This window comes from Hippichthys cyanospilos, chromosome 9 (genome assembly GCF_059441005.1).
Source record: "Hippichthys cyanospilos isolate Australia breed blue-spotted pipefish chromosome 9, RoL_Hcya_1.0, whole genome shotgun sequence".
Taxonomy (NCBI): domain Eukaryota; kingdom Metazoa; phylum Chordata; class Actinopteri; order Syngnathiformes; family Syngnathidae; genus Hippichthys; species Hippichthys cyanospilos.
Window position 1 is genome coordinate 22,639,347 of NC_142377.1, and position 18,824 is coordinate 22,658,170.

At 42.2% G+C, this 18,824-nt stretch overlaps 1 protein-coding gene across 12 annotated transcripts in view; it reads right to left on the minus strand.

Moving 5' to 3' along the window:
• Window positions 1–18,824, minus strand: part of slmapa (sarcolemma associated protein a) — a 28,898-nt gene that overhangs the window by 7,630 nt on the left and 2,444 nt on the right. For 4 of the 12 annotated variants that reach the window (XM_088422832.1, XM_088422833.1, XM_088422836.1 and 1 more), the window contains exons 2-20: window positions 11,223–11,370; window positions 10,534–10,606; window positions 8,210–8,246; window positions 7,325–7,387; window positions 7,040–7,135; window positions 6,876–6,947; window positions 6,512–6,652; window positions 6,286–6,423; window positions 5,897–6,065; window positions 5,456–5,506; window positions 4,843–5,001; window positions 3,444–3,509; window positions 2,981–3,040; window positions 2,828–2,893; window positions 2,525–2,605; window positions 2,030–2,089; window positions 1,686–1,811; window positions 1,545–1,619; window positions 288–665 (exon numbers count right to left, since the gene is read on the minus strand). In XM_088422832.1, coding sequence (XP_088278958.1) covers window positions 288–665; window positions 1,545–1,619; window positions 1,686–1,811; window positions 2,030–2,089; window positions 2,525–2,605; window positions 2,828–2,893; window positions 2,981–3,040; window positions 3,444–3,509; window positions 4,843–5,001; window positions 5,456–5,506; window positions 5,897–6,065; window positions 6,286–6,423; window positions 6,512–6,652; window positions 6,876–6,947; window positions 7,040–7,135; window positions 7,325–7,387; window positions 8,210–8,246; window positions 10,534–10,606; window positions 11,223–11,370 — 2,059 coding nt within the window. Of the gene's footprint in view, window positions 1–287; window positions 666–1,544; window positions 1,620–1,685; window positions 1,812–2,029; window positions 2,090–2,524; window positions 2,606–2,827; window positions 2,894–2,980; window positions 3,041–3,443; window positions 3,510–4,842; window positions 5,002–5,455; window positions 5,507–5,896; window positions 6,066–6,285; window positions 6,424–6,511; window positions 6,653–6,875; window positions 6,948–7,039; window positions 7,136–7,324; window positions 7,388–8,209; window positions 8,247–10,533; window positions 10,607–11,222; window positions 11,371–13,181; window positions 13,301–18,824 lie in introns of those variants that run through there. The other 8 variants (XM_088422838.1, XM_088422837.1, XM_088422839.1 and 5 more) reach the window with 5 other exon arrangements.

The following is an 18,824-nucleotide window of genomic DNA, read 5'->3' on the forward strand; positions in this document are numbered from 1 at the left end:
GGCCTGTAAGAGTTGGCTCGCGTTTGTGTTGTTTTGCCGCCCTCCTTCTTTACTCCAGCCTCTTCATTTCCTTTGAAGACTGTTTGCTATCTGTCAATAAGTGTTCTGACACACACTGAAGAGAGAATAGAACTATTTTCTTTTTCTACTATACAAAGCTTAGGTGTAATTACTCTATCCACCGCCAGGGGTACCAGAAGTGACGTTATAATAGCTAGAGAGCAGGCTACATAATTCAGCATGTGGCATTTTCATTCAGTTTTGAAACCCGTTTGATTGGGACATACCCTGCAGCTGACTGGTGTCGTTGCGTTGCAGCCGCTGCTGCGCAAAGTCCTCCTGCAACCGGCCGATCTCCTCCTCGTACTTGGCGGCCGCGCTCCTCCAGCGCTCCAGCTCGAGGCGCACGCCGCCCAGTTCCTCCTGCAGGGCGGCGATGTCCCGCTCCCGCTCGGCCGTGGCCGCCTTCACAGCGTGCTGCAGGACGAGGATCTGTGACGGGCAGGACGCACGCGGCGCGTGAAGCGGCTTGCGAGGAGGCGCGACCGGCCGACGGGCGGTTACCTCTTCTTGGGCTGAGTAGAGGTCCTCTCTGGTGCTACAGATGGTGTTCTCCCTCTGCTCCCTTAGAGCCTCCATGTCGGCCTGCAGCTTCCCAAGCTGAGCTAAACATCCGCAAAACATCAAACTAGTTCAACCTCAAGTAAAGGTCTATTGAGCAAAAAAAAAAAAAAAAAAACTGGCAAACTGCATAGTGAGACACGTTACTGTGCTATAAGACATGGCAGATTATATTTTAGAATGTATTTGTGTTTTCTTCCTAATATTTGTATTTTTTACATCTACTATGATTGTATTTGTCTCAAATATTTTAATTTGTATCGTATTTTGTATTTTACACCTCATGTTTTGTATTTTTGTCTGCTTGTTTTTCATGTAATTAGATTTGTTATTTTGCATGACTGTCATGCTTAAAATGTCCATTTTGTATGTTTTTGTGTGCTTTAATACTTTAATACATTACATTTTCCTTCATTTTCATGCTGTCAAAATTCACAGAATATTTTTTGTTTTTTTTAATTAAGTATTTTTGAGTTTGTTGAACAGCTTGTGTTAGTACATGTTTTTTTAATATTGTGTAATATTTTATTTATATTTAACATACATGTGATATTTTTGTGATACCCCCCCCCAGTTTTGAAGTTAAGTCAAGTATTTGATCATTTCCCACCTAATATAGTGTATTCAACGTAAATCTTTTTAAATTATGTTTAATATTATCTTGTAACGTTGTCATATGTTGTTACTTTTGTCCATTCCAAATATTTGTGTTTGTGACTTAATATATATTTCCCTTGTACTTACATTTTCCATGTTTAGTAAAAATATTTATCGATCACTCCCAGTTGTGATCATTTTCATACCAGTTTGTATCTTCCTGTGTAGCATTAAGTTTGGAATTGATTATTTCTAATTCCATTGTTTCCCACAATGGGATTCAGCAATTGTATTGCTCGTGTGTGTCCATGCGTGAGTGTACTAACTCTGCAAGTACTGGATCTGTTTAGTCGACTCCTCTGTCTGTTGAGTGTTATTTCTCCTCTCCTCCTCCAGCAGAGCTACAGACACGGACACACCATCATTAGGAATAGGCTAGGCCACAGCTTATTTATTTATTTATTTACCTTGAAGCTCCAGACATTTCTGTTTGCCAGTGTTGGCTAATTCCTGGGCCTCCAAAAGCTCCCTGTGGAGGTGATGGATGACCTGCTCGGTGTCGCCGGGCTCCAAGCCGGCCCGATGCAACTCCGCTACAAATATCGAAACAAAATTGAACTAAAATTTAAAAAGGACATTTAATAGTTCTCTACTCGAGTATGACTTCAAACATTGGAAGAAATGGTGCACAAATGCAAAAAGTATCGGTGGTGGTGTACTACTACTACTTTGGAGCAGAATGTGGCCAGGATTACAAGTCTTATTTTTTTTCATGAGAAGAACACAAAACAGTGCGCGTTGCCATGGTTACCTTTGAGCAGAGCTACTCTGTTAAGCGGTTCGTTGAGCTCTTGGTCATCCATGTTGCCATCTGAAACACAGTTTGCATTCATTTTTCCCCTCTCAGTCAAAACTTTTCATGGAGCGGAGCTAAATATTTATTCAGTTCAATTAAATTGCTTATTTCAATTTCATGGTTCATAAAAGATGCACTGTGATGGTTAAAAGAAAAATGATACAGTGTAAAACACCAGTTCAGGAACTACACCACGGGTGGCAAATCCTGGTCCTTGAGAGCCACAATCCAGTCTAGTTTTCCATTTTCCCCTCCACCACCACACCTGATTCAAATGATCGTCCCCAGCAAAAGTTTATAGAAGCCTGACAACATTAAATCAGATGTGTTGGTTGAAGGTAAACATCAAAAAGCGGGACCGGACGTGGTCACCCCTCAACTATAAAATAACTTATGTCAGTGTCTTAACAACGCGGGTAGCGCGGCATTGTTTGAGGTAGTTTGGCTGACCTGACGTATCATCGCTGCTGCGGTCTTTACTGGGGCTCAGCGTATCAGACATGTCCGACTCTTTGGCATCCATTTGGTTTCCTGTGGACACGGAAACAGCAAGCCTGTCGTTTTAAAATTGTGTGAAGGTCAAACTATGAAACAGGGATTTATTTGGGTTTTAATATGCATCCATTTTGGTGCATATTTTCTAAATGAAATAATCTGTGAACATTTTTTAAGGTTTTTCACAAGTGTTGGATCGGTGTAATTTAACAGAGGTCGAAGTGGTCTAACTGCGATTGCTGTAAAAGCCATGTTTACTTTTGAGTCGATCCGGGCTGGTTAGAATGTCGTCTCCTGTCGTCTGGTTGTTCTGTAGGTGGGCATCTAATAAACACGCACACAAAACAAAATGCCATGAAGCGGAAATTGCGGAATACATAAATAAAACGCTTCCTTTTAAAATATTCTAACCATCAAAATTGGCCAGTTTGTGGATGGAAGAAGTGACGGCTTCCTTCAGCTGCTTGACTGCTGCAGATGCAACAAAAACAAAGTAAGCAAGCATCGGTCAGTTAAATTAACATTAATAGGCGCAGCAATTTTCACAGGTGACGTGAGCAAAATGGAAGGCATAGGCAATGGACACCATCTTGAACGAAACAAAATATTTGGATTAAGCCATGAAGAGAAAAATACAGAAACTATTATGAGCCCAGAAAACCCAGAAAAATGTAAACACAAGAATTCAAACACGCCAAGACAATTTCCACAGTAAATGAATGATGGGCATGCTTTCGCTGATGAAGAATCCGAGTGGGGCGATTGTGGAGGCAAAGTTCCAAAAAAAAGCATGAAGGGGGGAAAAAGAAGGATGATGGCAAACAATAGCGTACAAAGATGAGAAACCGAAATTGAAAGTCGTATTTGTACTCACGCGGACACTCGATCAACTGTTGGATTCGAGTGGTGTCTCCTCCGCTGTTGTTAACGTGACAATTGTCTGACGGAAACACAGAGACCGGCGTTACTTCGGCCAACAGGTCCGGCGTGTATTCTCTCAAGACACAAGCTCGTGCGACAAAAAGAGCCTGAAGACGAGGCAGCGAGCGAGCACTCGGGGAAGGACAAACACGTGAGACGAGTGCGACAGAGAAGATCAGAGCGGAAAGAAATAGAGGCTCAAAATGGCAGGATGGAGAAAGGACGTGGATGGACTGGGCGCAGACAGAAAGACGGCTGAAGTGACAAACCCAAATTCCGTTTCAAGGTAGGTTCAAAACGGCGGAATGAAGAAGGGGCGTGCATGGACGGGGAGCAGACAGAAAGCTGGCAGAAGTGACAAACCCAAATTCTGCTTCAATTTAGACCAACTCAAATATTATGCTATTGTTCACATTTCATTTGCTAACCAAAAACAGCAGTACCTAATGAGGCATCCTTTCTACTTGATGCATAGTATATCTATGCTTGTCATGTTTGTGTTCCTGTCACTCCGTCTTGCTTGTTGTCAGTTTGCTTAACCCCTGGAGGATATTTTGACCCAACTCGGGCTATTAGATGTTTCATCAAAATGTTATATCAAAAGAAAAGCAAACAAAAAACATTTTTTTTGTTTGTATGCTACAATGTAGCATATATTGTCAAAACATATGGGACGTCAAGAGATACACCCTGCAGATGTCAAATCTAGCCCATGTCTGGCTCACTTACCTCCGTTAAAAATTGGAAATATTGTCAATTTTGGACATATAAAAACACAATGTCTTATTATGCATTTCCCCAGATTTACGCATTAATACTTTCAACAGCAACTCGCGAATAGGGTACGATAAATTTTTGTGTTGAGACCCCAAAACCACCATGGGGCGCCCTTTGTGTACGCCTATGTTTATGCTCAAGTGAGCTACACCACTTAATTGTTTTGTCCAGTCTGACTCTTGGCATTTTGCCTGGATCTTCAAACCCCCTGAAAAGCATTCCCTTTACTACAACAAAAGCCTGAATTGATCACACGTACGTATTAAGGTTCCAACATATTTCTTCACCCAAGTCTGCCTCACATCTTTAAGCATTTCCCCATAATAGACTATTTGTGTTTTAAATTCCACTTTTACTTGATACGTTTATCTCGAGCAGTGGTTCTCGAATGGTATCTCAAGGGGGACGTGAGCGTTGACAGGGTTTCTGCGGGTCAGCAAAACGAATTTAATGCTTTTTAATGCCACGAGAGGGACGATCTATTTTTTCCTTTCGAATGAAGAGCAAATTAATTTGAACATGAAGCAACGTATTGCTAAACTGTGGTATGGAGATCGTAATAAAACCACGGCTACCATCCACATCTCCTCCAGCTGCACAGTCGTCAGTGTCCGTATCTTCATCGTCTTCATCCTCCTCTTTCACGAGGCTTTCGAGCGACACCGGATTGGGCTCATCCTTGACGGGCTGCTCGTCTGCGGCCGCCGGCATTTCGGGGGAGGCCCGCTCTTCATCTGTCACGTGATCACATCACACAAATGCCATTTTGCCGAAGAATCCTTCGGCGGGTAGCGGCCAAGTGTGCGGCGTGCGTGTGGAGTGGAAGCCACTCAGAGGATTTCAGTGAGCTCATTCAGACATCAGATGCCAATCAGTGGCCCCCTGATCTTTTGTCCACCTAAGAAGCATTTAAAAATCCACCCAGAAAGTCCAGATAGCGCCACCGCTTCACAAAGAGAACCCGCGCACCCTTTTATCTAATTCTTGATAACAAATGTCCCAAGTTATGTCACTTGAACCGTGACGGCGGCAACAAGAGGAAGAACGAGAGGTCAAGGATAGCATCACCCAGACAGACAGACAAATCAGCTTGCAACCCGGCCGGAATGAAAGGTGGCACATGCGGGCAGTTGTCATGCAAGACGTGGAGGTGAGCCAAGAGGCCGGAGGAGTGGCACGCGGACTCACCCAGACTGTTGTTTTCCTTAACACTTTTCTCCTGGAGCTGCTCTAAGCGCACTGTGGACGACAACAGCAAGGGACAGTGGCGTTGACTCACTCAACGGGGGCAGTTAGCGCCCTACGGGATCAGTGCCTTTTCCTAACGTTCCTGCTTACGCCACCATCATTGTTTGCAGTGTAACGCCACTAAATATCGATGTAAGGCGCGGAACCTATTATTGTCTGGCCACTGCCTTGAAAAATTCGAAGGAAAACAGCTGATTTACTGCAGATTTTGACAATTGGTGAGAAGCCTGAGCCCACAGTGTAATCTCATACTTTACATTACTTTTGAAGTTAAACTATTGGCATAAATGACATTTTCTCCACTATTTGAACTTATTGAGATGCACCTGTATAAGGGTATAGATTTGGCATGATTTTCTTTGAAAATCAGTGTGCGGATACCCTGCAGGGCAGCGAGCCTCTCGTTGGTGAAGTCGTTGTCAGCCTGCAGCGCCTCAATGCGAGCCTGCAGAACCTGCTCCTTCTCCTCCATCTCCTCGATGCGCAGCTCCAGCTCTCTTTTCTCCGACGCCCCCCGCTGGCTCAGCTCCTCTTGGCGGCCCTCCGCCGCCTGCCGGAGCAAGTTCTTCTTTTAGTATTTTTTAAAGAACATATCACTTAGAGATTTTTATACCATTAACATACACAGATGATCTTTAAAATGTACGGAGAGCAAGTTGGGTGAGGCCAGAAAAGTCAGGGTCTCCCTATTATGTATTTCACTTAGGATGCAAGCAGCAGCATTTGTTGACATTCTTCTTTCATAAGCGGAAATCGTAAAGAGGCCGCACCTTAATTTTGTCAGTGAGCTCTTTGATCTCATTGACGGCAGCGTTGTACTTGTTGGCCAGCTCCCTCAGCTCCTCCTGACCCCGCTCGGACATTTCCTTCAGGTGGGTGCACTCGTCCTCCGTGTTGCTGAGCGAGCGCTGAGGGCCAGGACAGCGTTAAACAACTTCAACAAACTAGCTACTGTATTTATTTATGGGCCAAGGTCAAACAAGTTACGGATCGCACCTCCACCTCCGAAAGCTTCCTGACCACCTCGATCTTTTCTTGCAGGACCCGTCGGAGAGACTCCTTGGCTGTGGTCTCGTAGTTGTGTTTGTCCTCCTGCAGGGCCAGCAGCTCCTTACGAATGCCATCCTCTGTCTGGGACTGACAGCCCACACAAAAAACACACTTTGGTTAATAATCACGATACTAATTATTGCCATGAGAGAGTGTGATTCCCCTTTAAAACAAAGTGCTCTATCATTTGTGTTTTATTCAACTTTAGAACTACATTTGTGGTATCAATGCATTTTATTCATGAACCTCAAAAGATAGATTGCGTAACATGAACTGTTTTATTTCATGGATGCGTGCAAGCGTGTACTACCTTGGAGTAGGCCTGCAGCTGACTGCCCATCACCTCCAGTCTGGACAGCAGGCGGTCTTCATCAATCAGAGCCTGAAAAAGGAATCGTGTTTTGATATATACATCCATCTATCCAATCAATCAAACAGTTCATCCATCGATCCATCAGAAGAGGTGTTTCCTACCTGCCAGCTGCTCTCAGAAGCCTCCTGAGTGTTTGTGAGCAGACGCTGCAGCGTGGCGAGCTTCTGCTCCAGCATCTGCTCTCGGTGTAAGGCCTCCTGGAGCAAAGACAAAATCAGAGCAGCGCCTTGTCATCTCACAAAAAGAAAGGATCCGAACAACTGCACCTCTTTAAATGAACATGCCGTATTTCTTTTTTATTTGTGGTTTAAAGATCTAAGCAAGTGAAGCATCTCATCAGTTCTAGGCTGTAAAACCAAGATGTGACCAGTAGATGTCACTGTTACCTGTAGATACTGGGAGAGCTGGAACAGTTCCTGAGAATACATACTGGGAGTGTTGGCTGCAACCTAGAAAGCACAACAAACATGACAACCTGACAGTATTTCAGAGCCAATTGAAAAGCTGAAAAAAATTGAAAACGTTAGCTGCTGGATGCTCACAAGTTTGACCTTTTTTGTTACGCTTGAATGGTACAATTGACAATGGTGTGACGACATTGGTCGGGTACATGACTAAATTACATTTTAAGCAGGATCCATACAACTGTAAAATTGTGAGTTTTCTGGCAGTTTAAGGCAATCATTGCTATTATCATTGAATCTTTGCACGACGTGACAGAATCTCACATCACATAATCTCAATTGGAGAAACTGTGTTTTCAAATAACAAAAACAGCCTCATGATTTCGCTAAAAGTGCAAGACCTGGAATTCAATAACAAAGGTTAAAGAGTCAGCTTCAATTGGGTCTGGGCGTGTAACCCTATTGAGAGCCTAATGTCACTTAATTACTGTATGTCGCAGAAGTGATTCAAATGTAGTCACATGCACATGTGAAATTCCTCAGACAGGTTATGCTTGGGCTCTGTTCTGATTGGCTGGAAGGCACAGAGCAGCGCCTATGCGAGACAAAAAAACTTCACGGTAACTTTTACACTGAGGCTAATGGGAGAAGGTCTGCACTCTCTCACTCAACCCACTCATGGAAATATGTGGAAGGAGAGACTGGCAGCAATCCACACATTCCTTGCATCAGCTGACCACTCCACCCGCTGTTTGTGTGTGCATGAGCGAGGCACACTCACACATGCACAAGAGTGAGTGAGAGAGAGAGAAACCATGGCCACGTGCGGCACCACGACACATCCCATCAAGCACATCGCGTCCTTACCTTGTCTACAGGCAGCGGCAGCGGAGCCTGGATGACACTGCAAAGAAAGAGAAGCACACTTGTTGGAAAGGGCAAGACACATGGGAATAATAACAATATTCAAAATATTATTATTACTGACAAACACACACCCCATCGATCGGTTGAATTTTGGCCAGTGCCTTTTGAAGCTAACGACAGTTAGTGTTAGCTGAGGCTGTTACGGGATTATTTTCAATAAAAGAGGCGAGCAGATAGAACCAACGTTCGAGTCCGTCCTTGTTCACACAGAGAAATATTATTAAAACAGAGAGGATTGGGTAAAAGGTATGATGTCTCCATCTGATTCAATTGAGAATGCCCCGGTTAGAGAACACGGAAAAGTATTCCATTTGACTCAACTTTGGGTATTTATTGTAAAATGAACTTGAATTACATCACAAAATCAATGAAAAAACAACTGCTTCGAGCCCATTCAACCTTAAAAAAACAAACAAAAAAAACAAACAAACATAATTTGACCCCAAAATGAACGAGCTGTCCTATACACAGGTGCGTCTTACGTTGCGGGAACTACGGTAAATATGATTAATTTGGCCCTAACAACGCAGCTCCTACACCAGTTAAAAAAAAAAAAAAAAAAACTCAAGCACAATGTGTCTAACATTCCATAACAGCTTATCTACGAATGTCAACACAAGGTTTGATCATTTAATACGATATAGCCTATCAACAGCAATGCTTGTTAGGACAAACCGTAAAGCCCCTATAAGAGGTCAGAAAGAAACCCAGCTGCCTGTGCAAATTCAGTCACTAAACAGAACAAACGGCTGGCATGTGATAACATTATGAGGTCTTCAGTGATATGAATTGGCCTAAAGAGAGTAAAGGTGACGAGGAGACAGCTGCGTGGGGAAAAAAAGTGACTCTGCACATCTATTAATGAGTAACCTGCTGCTAACACCTCCAGAAACACCTACGAGGAAATACAACAGTTCGTTCTTGTCTACATGAAATTGTATTGTGTATTAAAAAGCAGTTTGGCTGGATAAGAAGGCTATAGTATTGTCAGCTGATGAAATCAGTGGTGTTTTACATGCTCTCAAATTTGCTGTATTGGAAAACAGAAGTGCTAAAGCACTTAAACCGAGTTTTGAACCTTCACGTGACAAAACAGAAGTCAAATAGAAGTTGCGAACGTGCTGGTTAGGATTGTGAAAGGTGGTTACCTGAGTTGTGTTCCTGCTGCGTTCGGCGGATTGCGAACCGACGCGGGACAAGGTTCAAACTTCACGCTCTATCTGCGCCTGACAGACTCGCTGGGATATCTTACTTGATTTTCCAAGCAAGCCGACTCCTAACATAACAAACGTTCTCTTTTTACGCCCTACGAAAAAGATCCTCCGCTAGCTGCAAAATAATCTGATGGTCTTCCTTGAACTTGGGCTAGCTCCTCCCCACGAGATGAGCAGTGTCAGGGAACAAGCGCACCTCATGACTACATCTAACTTGGGGGCAGAGGGGAGGAAAAAACGTGAGCCAAATAACTCATCAGGCGATAAAGAAGGCGGGTGTTGGGGGGGGGGGGGGGGGGGGGCTTCTTAAAACAAATACTATAAGAATCACGGCAGCTGATGAGAAAAACAAAGCTCTTTACTGTTTGACAGTTGGTAACTTTACACCAACGTGTGTTTTAATATACAAGCTAGGCCTGGGCTATTATTCAATTTTCCCCTTGCAAACAGAGAGGATCTATAGTTTATAAAAGCACCGCCAACATTGTCAAATGTCAAACGAATAGACAATAAGAATGGGAGCATTTTCACATTTTTAGATATGGTTAAAAAAAAAAAGAAAAAAAGGCCCAGCAGGATCACAGGATAATAGGGACCAGTTGAGCCATGCAGTTTGCTGGTATATTTTAATATGTGGATGGGAGGTAGCTGAGTTTATATAGATTTTTTTTTTCACAATAGAAAAAAAAAAGTCAAAGTAGAACAATTTTAACAAAATCTGGAAATAAAAACTTTCCTGTTCATTCTGCTAAAGTTAAAGAAGGCTAATACTGGACTGTTTGCTATCAGGATAAATAAAGCAAACCCCAGAAGGGAAAACAAAAAGAAGAGCAAAAATTGTGTTGAGTGGTGCCAATGTCATTTGCTTTTTCTCCACGAAAAGCAGCAGCGCATCCTAGAAATTCGACAATTTTGTGGAAAAACACCCTACTTCAAGGCTATATCGCCCAGCCCGAAGAAAAGCACCAGCGCTTTTTATTCAGTGTGCTCTTTGAACGAAACTAATCAAGCGACTCATGTCAGAGCTTAATGGATCAGTGTTGTACATACTCGCTTCGTCGGCGTGCCTCCATCCCGTCGGGCAGGAAGAGTTTGACTGTTGACACGATGCAGCCATGTGTGACTGGAGACACACAACAACAAAAACAACAACACACGGTTGAAAAAAACAACATGCATACAAAAAAAATTATATATATATATATATATATATATATATATATATATATATATATATATATATATATATATATATATATATATATATAAATAAACACACACACACACACAATTTATCACAACTGTATGGCTGCTAACAATCTTAGCATCACTTAATGTGGCATGTTTATTCCACATTCCAGAGACGAGCATCAATCGCAATACTAATATACCTTATACCCTAGACATATACCTTTTGTTTGTGAGCGTACTTGCCTCGGATCAATCTGGCAACCGTGTAGAACGAGGTCAAAATGCAATCTAATTTAAAAAGGTTTGGTAGTGGAGCTGAAAATCTGACCCAAATGTCCATATTGTGCACATGTGTGAGCTCCGAGGTTGAGCCCCAAGGTGTCCTTTTGGGCAAGCCCAAGTCTGATGATTCAAACGCTGCCTGTTTGCATCAGCACGAAAGGCTAGCGAGGTCAGGCTATATTAGCTCTGCCTCAACAGAGCAAATTTTGGCTATCACTTTCCACGCTGAGCATTTTGCATGTTTCTGCAGCCTAACGATCGTGTACCTTTGCGCGTGTTCTCCGTGACGTCCACGCCAAACTGGATGATGTCTCCCGAAAGGACCTCGCAAGGCGGGCTCTCCTCCGAGCCCCGACTCAAGCGCTGGCTGTTAATGAAGGTGCCATTGCTGCTCTTTGTGTCCTGCAAGTAGAACTGACACAGAAAAAACACAATGATCACAATGAAAAAAACAAAATGGAAAACAAGAACAATAGAAATTGAAAAGAAAGTGTTGTGTTCAACTAAACAGGCCTTTTCACGATGACACCCATATTTTCCCTTTTAATAAAAATAAATACTGTCTCCAAATATCTATTATCAGCGTCCTTTACTAATAATCATATTGGTCCTGAAAATATAATTCTGGTCTACCTCTACTGAATGTCAGGACTTTTTGTGACTTTAGGTTGTCTCAATAAAGATTGGGTGTAAAGCACTGAAGGGAAGTCAACTCGGTCTTCCCAAAAATAAATAAACAAACAACACGAGTTAACTTGCCAGGTTTTCTTGTTAGTCCTGTCAATCATCTTGTCAAAGTACATCAAATTTGATTTGATTGCACTTAGAAAGGAAACCCCTTTGGGTGTGAGGACTTTCGGAAGCAAGACAGAATGAAAAAGGTGGCAAAACACAAAGCTTGGAGTCGCACTACACGGACTTCATTGGTGTGATCATAATCGTCACTAAGTAGACGTTAGCGTTAGCCGGGAGCTGAAGAAACGACCATGTCAAACGTCAATGTTCTGCCCGTACAAACACCATTGGAAATGCTCAACCACCCAATCCAGTGAGACACCCCCCCCAAATATAGAGTATTTTAATGAAGAAAAACAGCACTCAAAATGTACTACAAAAACATAGAGCAATGGCATGAATGGAATTAAAAAGAATTCTAAACGGATTTGCTCTACTGCATAAATTGAATGGCCATTGTACTGCTCTTGCTGGTGTGCTTTGTCCGCATACCCCCCAGACAGACATGGATATATTGTTCAACTCCTTCCACGTATCATCTTAAAGCACTAATATTAGTCGGGAGAAAAGCTGGATGATATCTCTCTCCCCCGGATATTTTTTCCCTCATAATGTTGATGATTAAACACAACAACCATTCATTTAAAGTTTTGATCAATTCCAAAATAAATCCTGGGGAAATGTTCACACAGTAATAATGGATAGTGATTTCATATCAGTTTTAATGTGAATTTACTATCTAAATCTAGGGCAAAAATAGCTATTCACAGCTTGCGTGTAACTTGCTCAAACGCTACAATCAAGTAGTCAGTAACTACTGTAAACACGTCTTTTAAACCAGCATGCTGTGATTTGTGCTAAATCTTGATTTAGCTAGTTTTCAAATGTATTATTAAACCTAAATATTATTACCATTACTACAACTATTTTTCTATATTAAAACTTACGTATTAATTTTCTTCACAGCCCTTGTCGGGGGTCCAAATACAATTGAGTACTTTTTTTATTGTCTGTTTATATGTGTTGCTAAAAGGGCGCTATTTAGCTTCAGTATTAAATTAGCATAATGAAATACTAACATCTATTATATTTGCGACTACGAAAGGTGGAATTCTTACTGCTCGATGGATTTTGCACTGACCATGCTGCCTTAGCGGGGGATATCATTCAACTTCACAACGCGTAAGCAACATACATGTGAATGCGCTGAGATGTGAAACAAGTTTTCAAACGATTGATGAACGTGTTTGTGGATCTTGTGGCAACGGTCCATATTTTCAGCGCGGTGGTCATGCATCCCTTCTAACCAGCAACGCCGTAAACGTGGGGCTGATGCAGGCTTTCGCAAGGATGGAAAACACACTGCCGCGGCTCGCCTCAAACCGTGGCACGACGTGAAGAAAAACACTCAACACCCAAGACAACAACAACTCGTTCATTCATTCACTCGTCGGTCAGCAACGGCGCGTGAATGTTAAGCACGTACTTACAGAGGCAAATAAACACATAAGACGCGGCACGCACAGGCCATCGGGCACACGCGCAAACACACATGCGGCACACAGGGTGATGTAAGCCCATGATAGTGGCGCTGGTCCAGGGGAGCGCTTCATCCGTCAGCTCTTCATTGTGACTGAAGACAAGACGGCGTTGATGTGCCCGAGACGCATAACAGAGAGGGGAGAGATTGTTTCACTGATCTCACCATTCATCAGACTGCAGTGTGCCCACCCGCAGCACACACGCACACGCACTCACACACACTTACCTCTTGTCCCCATGGTAACCAGGAGACAAGGAAGGAGGGACCTAACTTTTGAGCTTTACACCCAGCGAAGCCTCACACACATTATGCGTCAGAAAAATACATATAGCTTCAGAGAGCCAGCAGCGCACACACACTCTCGCCTCTCTCGAGCAACAGACTGATGGTAATCCATTCATAAACATAAAAAAAATATATCCAGTTTCTAATCCATTTTATTTGATGCTTACACACAGGCCCCATTCCACCTCATCTATGCTTTGTAAGCATCACAATTTCAAATCTGCAAGGTCTCAAAGGCAGCAACAAAAACAAGTGTGACCGAAGTGGACCACTGAGAAAAAGTTACAAATGGTGACTCTTTGCCACAGACCAAGTCATTGAACACTGAATATCCAGCAATAAATTGTGATGGAAAATATCTGACCATGCATTTGATTTTGTGGCTACACAGTAATATATAAACAGTATATGTATACTGTGTAACTGAACAAATATTTAGTCATCGAATAATCTGTCGATATCGTGTGAATACATTTTTTAAATATGTATTTAATTTCCATCCCTTCCTTTTATTTATTTATTTTTTTAATTAACAAAGCAGAAAGTGTGCTAAGAGGATATTTTTTTTAATGATTCATTACTGGTTTGGATGGTAATTAACAAAAATTGGCTAAAATATTGATCATTGATGCCAGTAAAAGTGAAAGCAGACGTGGGTAAATATCTTGTTTCAATGCAACATATTGGTTGGTAATCAGTTTGCTTTCATAGAAAAGTAAAGAAGTCAGTCAAGATTCACTGTTCAGAAGGTGGAACTCCGAAGATTTGGACAATTCTTGGTATCTAAACAATCATTCGTCTTCTTATTATAATTATAATGAATATATATACGCACATGTATATATATTTACTTATTAAATGGAAACACAAAAACATGGTGTGATTGTCAACTCGTCACAGGGAAAACAGGTGACAAGGGTAGAGAGAAGATTTTCAAAAGCTGTTGTTGGCAAAGATGGCCCGCCGCTGCTCAGAATGTCAATGTGAAAATGAAGAGGACAGCTTCTTATTTCTGCTGTCATGAATGTCTCACTTGTCAAACCTACTGGCATATTTTATCCCTACAGTTGCCAGAGTTGCTACACCCACTCTCGGGACGTTTCTCTGGGATATTACAGACACTCTATTTTTCCGTCCCGCACCATTAATGGATACAAGGAACGAGTTCTACAAATCATCAAGGTTCCTGAGGGTCACAGTCTTTTTTATGGATAAAATGGGGAGCAGTCTAATACTGTATGTTCCGCACAATAAGGCGCCCTAAAACCCTCACATTTTCTCCAAAGCGCCTCATACAGCGCATAAACCACAAGTTTTTATTTTGGGGGGACGAAATATCAAATAATCATCATGTAAATTCTTTAGTTTTTAATTATTGTGAGAAATCGATAACATGACATGACACGAGTTTGACACCTGCCATCTAGTGGATGCACAACCAACACAACCCCAGCCACTACTGTAGCTTTTATTCTATGCGCCTTGTAATGCGCTGCCTTATATATGAAAACAGTTTAAATTGGGCCATTCAATGAACGTACGCCCTATAATCCCATAATGCAGAAAATACAGTGCATAGAAGTACCTCCGTTAAGACATACAACCCCTTGACTTCTTCAGCATTCAAGATCAAGGCTGTGTGTGGTCCATTTTCAAACACTAGAAAAAAAAACAAGTGGAAAATCTCCAACCTGTCGTATGTTGTGGCCGCACCTGAAGCCTGAGGCGATTTTGTGACTCATCAAGGGTGTGTTGGTGATTTAAATACACACCTAATGTGGCTTGAAAATATTATGGAACAAAAGGAAAAGCATGGCACCACACCCAAACCCTATAACACATTGTTAAGTCAACACTTTGGCATCTTATCCAATGTCAACATTTCGTAATATAGCAACATTACCGTACAAACGATGATAGATCTTAAAAAAAAAAAAGTGCATGATCTCAGTACAATTCAGCACATGCTGGCCTGATGTTTATGTGCCATCGAGGAGATAAGAATGAGCCTTCATTCACATGGTGCTTATCTTCTACGTTTTCCCAACATTCCTATCTCACATGACAAAAACATGCCGGACTTAACTCTAAATTGGCATACGCGCCGAGGAAACTGGGCAAACTAATTTCAAAATTCAGCAGTGGCTCCCTGCCGTGCCATGGAATCAACTAGGAAGTGACAACAGCTCTGACAAAATTTGTCTGTTATGCATTGAGTGTGCATGGGATGAGTCTTAATCAAAATATACGATATTTAAGCTTTGCAGTCCTAAAAAGAGCCTTAGGTTTGCTTTATTATAACGTTTATGTTGTTTTTGTTTTTGTTTGCCATTGGTGACGCGTGTGTGGTGTATGCATAAGTGTGTGTGTGTGTTTGAATTGAAAAGTGAATTTACTGGTCCAAAGTGCAAGCGCATTGAAAAGATCATGTGGTGCAAAGGATCAGCGCTCGAGCAGCAAGGGAATACTTTACATTTACGAGGTATAAACAAAACTGCAGGGGCTTATGTCCTTATGAATAAATATTGCTTAAAGACGTCACGGCTCTATGGTTATGACTGCGTCCTCTAGGAGGATAAAGCTCTGGTCAGATGGCACGTGGACAAGCGAGTGACGCTGGTGGTCCTCAATCTGCTTTAATCTGACGCAGAGCCCACCGCCGAGTGGCTTACTAGCAGGCTTTAGCTTCTGTGTGTTAACTCAAAGACAACCTGACAGCATCCTAGGTGTCAAACTCCAGGCCTCGAGGGCTGGTATCCTGCATGTTTTTGATCCTTCTCTCTCAAACACACTTGATTCGAATGATTGGGATTGTTTTCAATCTCCTGCAGAGCCTGCTGATGAGCTAATCATTAGAACCAGGCTGTTTGGGGAGCGAATCCTGACACAAACACAATATACCGGCCCTCGAGGACCAGAGTTTGACACCTGTGCTTTTGATGAGCGGTTCTTAAATGAGGGTAGATGAAGAGGCGTGTGTGTGCCTTTGTTTAGTTTATTTCCGCCCCCCCCCTTTTTTTTACACCACATTCCAGGGTGCAGCGAGAGAAAACGGACTTAACGGCGCACAAAATTCTTCACAACACAGACACACTCGTTTCAATCTCTCCTAATGGGCAACACTGCATCAAAAATAATGATAATTTCCAACGCAAATGTTAAACGTTTCACCCCTAACACTCAAGGAAATCCTGAAGCTTTTCATGACTGACTCACGTGACGCGGTGCAAGTGTCGCACACAACTAGCAAGTCAAGTTTGGCCGCCAAACACTCCGACCTTATATCAGTCGTGTCGGAAGAAGGCAAAGTGAAATTGTGTAGTGCACAGTCACGTGACACAACAAAAAGTTCTTACTGCAAGAGGAAGCTACAGTTATTGAGCAAAAACACCACTGCCTAATTCCTGTGCAATTGTGAATATTTTTGGGTGAACCTTTGCTCATCACGATACGGTCCAGAGCCATTTGGGACAGATAAAAATGTGCGACAGAGATTATAGAAAAATAACACTGTATTTTTCAGACTAAAAGACTTACCGGATAAGCCCCACCAACAAGAGAAATTATTTTTGTCATGTATTGATCGCACCAGACTATAAACTGCAAGGTGTGACGTCATATATCTACTCAAAGATTCGACATGGACATTTTTTTTTTTTTTAAATACGAAACTCATTTAAACAAACCCAGAGTTAAAACGTTCGTAGACAGGACACATTTGAAATGAATTGTAGTCATAGTTAATAATCGTAACTCACAATGCTTAGTTGTACTTGTTGGCTTTTGTGGCGCAAATCACCAGTCGAGTCACTTTTCTCGTCCAGGTGTTGTGATTTTTACTCGAGTTGTAAAACCAGGTTGTGTTTGTTCTTGTGTAATATTTCAGCCAAACAAATTCAATCAAATCCATCAAGGAAATAAAGAGAGAGCGAAAAGGATCCGGAATCGTGTTCTGCTGTCGAATACGGAAAGGTGCCATTTCCAAGTGCCCGCACGCCTTCTTACGCTTGGTCTAAACTTGCGAATCCCAGGGCCTGCTGAACCTGTTTAGCGGAGAATGATGGCAGATGCTCCACAAGGGCCTGCGCTGATTACACATATCTGATCTGGACTTCCGACGTGAGGATTTTATGGAAGAAAATAAAAACTCTAAGTATCTCATTAAGTTTAACTCCTGTGACAACTGTGAATCAATGGATTTTCAATACCAGTCTCAGCACTCGACTCTTTAGTCAGCGATACAAGTTCCGAGACCACTAGCACTATTATCTCACCCCACTCCCAAAAAGAGGACAACAAATTAGCACTCTTATAAGCGTCTTATATTTGGGGAATTATAGTAAAACTAGCAACAGAAAAATATGCTTTGGCAGACAAGCCTGAAATAAAACAGATGCTCTTACACAATTTATCTCATGGAGTTGCTAAATATGTTACGCCTGGAGATAGAAATGCAGTTTGAAAGTTTAACAAATAAGACACGGCTGGCGCAGCACTGGGTTTTGATGCTTTGGTTTTCTTTTCATCTAAAAATGTTTTCCGCTACTTAGGGGGCTTTTGGTTGAAAAGAAAAAAAAAAATCACAGGATGGGTACATCATTAAAGAAAATTTGAAACCACTGGCATAATGGTACTGGTTGGCAGCATCCGAATCTCAAACATCAAGACCAAAAGAGGCAGAAAATTCCAGCTGTTGCAAATGATGTTTAAAAAAAAAAAAAAAAAAAAGGCTCCGGCGATGACATGTAATCATCCAGTATGAGGTGTATTTCGCAAAAATGGGTCGGCGCAGCCCAGTTTGTCCACAGCATTAACGACTCGCAGGTACTTTGTCAAGTGGGCATGAGTTGCGAAGCAAATATTTTGGCACGCCAGTACATAAAATCCCAAGCCTTTGCAGGCCCTCTTTCCTTGGGCTGTGTAATAATGAGGAAAACAGCATGCATGTCTTTATTTAACACACCGTCCCTTGGGTGCCAGGGACATTTCCTGTGCTGGCTTGAGATTATTTATCACCTTCCAGAACACAACGTTGGACTTGTCTCTGCCGCAGGTCCGCATGATGGACGTGCGGCCTTAAAATAAACCCAATTTGTACGGCTTTAATCAAAAGTTCACACTCGGGGGGAAGTCTGCCCAAGGCGAGCCGGTGGGCTGACTTATGACAAAAAAAAAAGAAATGAAAACAGAGCAAAGTGTGTGTGTGCTTTGGTGACAGGCCTGCTTGTAATTTAAACATGACTCAAGAGTACGAGCGGGCCATTTGTGGAGTTGCAGGCTGACGACCAGGCGAGCGGACAGGCTT